We start from the raw sequence: 3904 nt of genomic DNA, 5'->3' as shown, positions 1-3904 counted from the left end.
GAGGTCGTGCAAAATATCAATGATAATGCTTACAGGTTGCGCCTTCCCAGCCACTTGAAGACTTCTGATGTCTTTAATGTGAAGCACCTGAGTTATTGTTTTGTGGATTCTGATGACACTACTCTGAACTCGAGGATGAGTTCTTTCCAACCCGGGGTGACTGATGCAGGGGGATCCGAGACAGATGATGCTGAGCTGTCAGATTGCACCTTGATGGCGTTGAGATACCATGAATTGGCAGATCAGCACAAAGGCGGGAATTGATTGTGACATGTTCCTCATTGGGGTCGTTTTGAGTATGTTTCAGTCTTTTGGTCATAACTTTGGCTACAGGTGTCAGAATCGCGTATAAGACCCCAATCCGAAAAGCTATTTTTGACGCGCACGCTTTCACATGAGCTATGCTCAATGTGTCCTTTTTTTCAACCTCAAATTCTACCGTTTTCCCCTCCGAATCACTAGATTTAGATATTTTTTACTATTTATGGTAATATTTCGATTGTTAATTAGGAAGTCAATTTAAATCCGATTTAGGCCGAATTTTTTGGAGATTGCTTATTTTATTTCGAATTTCAATTTAGAGTGATTTTTGGGATTTTGCTATTTTTGGCAAAATTCGAATAAAGACGATTTTTTGCTATAACACTCCGGCTTGTGGACTGATTTTGGGCATTGTTTGATTTTATAATATTTTATTAAACCCTAGAGACTTTTGCTCTGGTTTTTTTTGGGCAAATTCTCTCTTGTGAATCATCTGTTGGAGCTAGCCTACAGGATAATCACTATTCTGTCCGACGTCAGTTCTTCTACGCTGAATCATTCAACACTGTTTTGCTGAATTGGTCAGCACTGAATCATTCAGAGGTGCGAAACAAATGCGCTGAATGCTGAACGGTTCAACATTCAGCGCTGAATGATTCCATTAAGAAACAAACAAACATCCCCTTAGTACTTAAAAGTAACGATGATGTCAATATACATCATTTAAATATGATCTTATCATATTCAATCATTATGTTAACATCCCTCTTAGACAACCACAAAATTTTAATTAAAAGAACTGGTTTAGAACATATTATAGTCGAATAATCATTTTGTAACTTTTAATAGTCGGAGATTTAACAAAAACACACCCTATAATCGAGTATCATTTATGTACTTTACCCAAAAATTAATTTTTTCTAATTTTTTGTTCCGACACAGAATTTCACCAATTTAGTGCATTTTCATATATCCAAGTGAATAATCACTCAATGATTCATCAAACGGTACTGATTTCATGAAAAAGGGGGAAAAGAATGTGGGCCACATTTACAGACAAATGTTACTCACCACCATTCTAATACATAAACAAATAATACGTCAGAAAAAAAATAAAAAAAGGGAACCCTAAGAAATGGCATCCCTTGTTCTCGCACTAAAACAATAAAAAAGGATTTCCCTCTTAATCTTCTTCTTCCCCAACTTCTTACCTTATCGTTGAGAAATGAAAGCTTTTGACATGGCGACCTGTTTTGACGACACCTTATTGGACTTCACCTCCGACGTCGGAGAAGAAGAAGACGAAGGAGACAACAACAAATCCTCAAAGATTAACTCTTCCTCCTCCTCTTCTCTTAACCGTAACAACTCTTCTTTTTCAGTAAGTTCTTTTCTTCTCTCTTCCAATCTAATTACTTTTTCCGTTGTTTCCTCTTCTAGACGGCGACCGAGTTCGCCGCTAACTCGGCCGAGTCTCCGTCGAACTCGGGCGATTATCCCGAGTAGGAATTGGAAATCATTCGGGTCGGGTCATAACCGTTTAATTGAATTACGTGACTTTGTTTATAATTTAGTCCAAACTGATTCTTTGCATTATTATGCTGATTGGCCCCTTTTGTTATTTTTTTATTAGGACGAGTTTACCCATCATGTTTATTCACACTAGAATGAGACAGCGTAATATGGAGGTCGTGTTAAGGGTGTTTTAGGTAATTCAAAGGAGAGGGAAATATCAGTTCTTGATCTTATCTTAGAAATAAATGTCACAGCGAGGCTAAAAATTAATACGAGCACTCCGTTTTTGTTTTTAATAATTCCATTCCGATGCGAAAAGTCTGTTTTGTCCAACTTTCCAACATTCTCTTTTGTTTGTCGCACGTAAATCCTACTATACCTACTTTTGTCCTTGTCTTCCCAACTAACGTAGCTCATGATAAATCAATGGACTTATTTAGGGAAAAAATGCAATAATTTTTTGTTTAGTGAAAATTAGTTAAGTAATAAAATTTTAAAATAATTACGACATTTGTTATAAATCTATAGGGTAAATTACTTATTTGGTTACTAAATTATTAGTAGTTTTTATTTTGATCATCTAATTATTTTTTTTAAAAAAATTATATTTAATGTTATGTTTTGTTTTGTGTTGGTTAAGTGTCGTTAAAAACTAACTATTATGTTAACATGATATTTTTTTCGTTATTTCTCAATGCTAATGTGACATTATCTTATGATGATGTGAACAAAATCGAATTAAAACGTAACGATAGGTGTGATTTTGAAATAAAATAGTTGAGTGATCAATAATAGCTGGTTGACTAAATAAGTAGTTTACCCAATTTTTTTAACTTGTTCGAATAGGCTGTGTTAAACTAGAAGAGCTAATTTTGCAGGAATTTGCGGAGGAAGAACCGGAATGGTTATCAAACAAGGATGCATTTCCAGCAGTGGAGACGTCGTTTGTGGATGTTATAGCGACGGCGACAAACCAGCGGAGCTCGATGTCAGTAACCTTAACAAACAGTAACATCGTAATGTATTGTGTAGGCAACGTCAAGATCCCGGTAAAAGCGAGGTCGAAGCGTCTCCGCAAATGTAGGGAGCAGGGGAACAGATGGTGGTGGGTTCATGAGAAAGTGACCACCACCACAGCCAAGGGGAACCATTGGAGGAGCATGGGAAGGAAATGTCAGCATTGTGGTGCCGAAAAGACACCGCAATGGAGGGCAGGGCCACTCGGGCCTAAAACGCTCTGCAATGCTTGTGGAGTGAGGTATAAGTCGGGGCGTTTGGTGCCAGAGTATCGTCCGGCAAGCAGCCCAACGTTTTCAAGTAAGTTGCATTCGAATTCACATAAGAAGATATTGGAAATGAGGAGGCATAAGCAGTTATAGTCTTATGGTGAGCTTGAGCACTGCCTTCTTTTCCCCTCTCAATCACTTTTTTAAAATTTTGGGTCTCTCTTTTTTCCTTTTATTTTTTTTAAGTTAGTTTAGGAGTTTGGTTGTAATGGGTTTGGATGATATTAGTGAAAGTTACTCCTTTTTTTCTTCTGTTTTTGATGAAATTGCAAACCTATTTGGCAAGTTTTGACTTTAGTGTGTTTTGGTTGGTTGATTAGGAGGGAAAAAGAAAAATGGTGGTATAACTTTTAATTGCCTTTGTCTATTGTTTGAATACTTTTTGGTCAAAATGTGGGTGTGTTTGCTTGGGAAATGGGAAAGTTTCCGTACAAGGTTGTAAGAATCGGGTAATGTAGAGGTAATGATTCAAACATCTGATATTGTTTAAGGGATCTACTGTCTCATCACATTAAACAAATTGCTTGTTGGCAACGTTTTAAAATAAGATATTTTTTCTTAAATTGAAACGTTGAGAGTTAAAATGTATAAAAAATAATAATTGTTAAAATATTTAGAATTTTTTATTTTAAAATGAAAAATTAAAGCAAAATATTTATAAAAAAATCAAAATGGCCACTTTAAGGGTCTAATTTTGACATTTCTTTTATTTGCACTAATGTATCAACAATCAAATACGTTAAAATTTTGAAAACAGTAATATGAGAGAAATTATTAGATGAAGGGTTACCATGTTATCTATGATCTCAATCAATAAAATATATCCATCTTAAAGCAACTTT

The 3904-nt window shown here is 35.5% G+C and overlaps 1 protein-coding gene across 1 annotated transcript; it reads left to right on the top strand.

Annotated features, from left to right (window-relative positions):
• Positions 1 to 1389: 1389 nt before the first annotated feature.
• On the top strand, positions 1390 to 3516 carry LOC120146333 (GATA transcription factor 1-like). Its single transcript, XM_039159929.1, has 2 exons — positions 1390 to 1642; positions 2655 to 3516. Exons 1-2 carry the CDS (start codon positions 1487 to 1489, stop codon positions 3153 to 3155), a joined length of 657 nt encoding a protein of 218 aa, XP_039015860.1. The 5' UTR covers positions 1390 to 1486; the 3' UTR covers positions 3156 to 3516.
• The last annotated feature ends 388 nt before the right edge of the window (positions 3517 to 3904 follow it).

This window comes from Hibiscus syriacus, unplaced genomic scaffold, assembly GCF_006381635.1.
Source record: "Hibiscus syriacus cultivar Baekdansim isolate YM2019G1 unplaced genomic scaffold, ASM638163v2 tig00002511_pilon, whole genome shotgun sequence".
Taxonomy (NCBI): Eukaryota; Viridiplantae; Streptophyta; class Magnoliopsida; order Malvales; family Malvaceae; genus Hibiscus; species Hibiscus syriacus.
The sequence above is the reverse complement of the archived record's forward strand: the minus strand, read 5'-3'. Positions and strand labels throughout refer to the sequence as shown.

What these genes read in the sequence shown, in the direction of transcription:
- LOC120146333 (XM_039159929.1), top strand. Translation starts at nt 1,487, where the DNA reads ATGAAAGCTTTTGACATGGCGACCTGTTTTGACGACACCTTATTGGAC. An exon ending in GTAACAACTCTTCTTTTTCA is followed by an intron (nt 1,643 to 2,654) that starts GTAAGTTCTTTT and finishes CTAATTTTGCAG; the next exon opens with GAATTTGCGGAGGAAGAACC.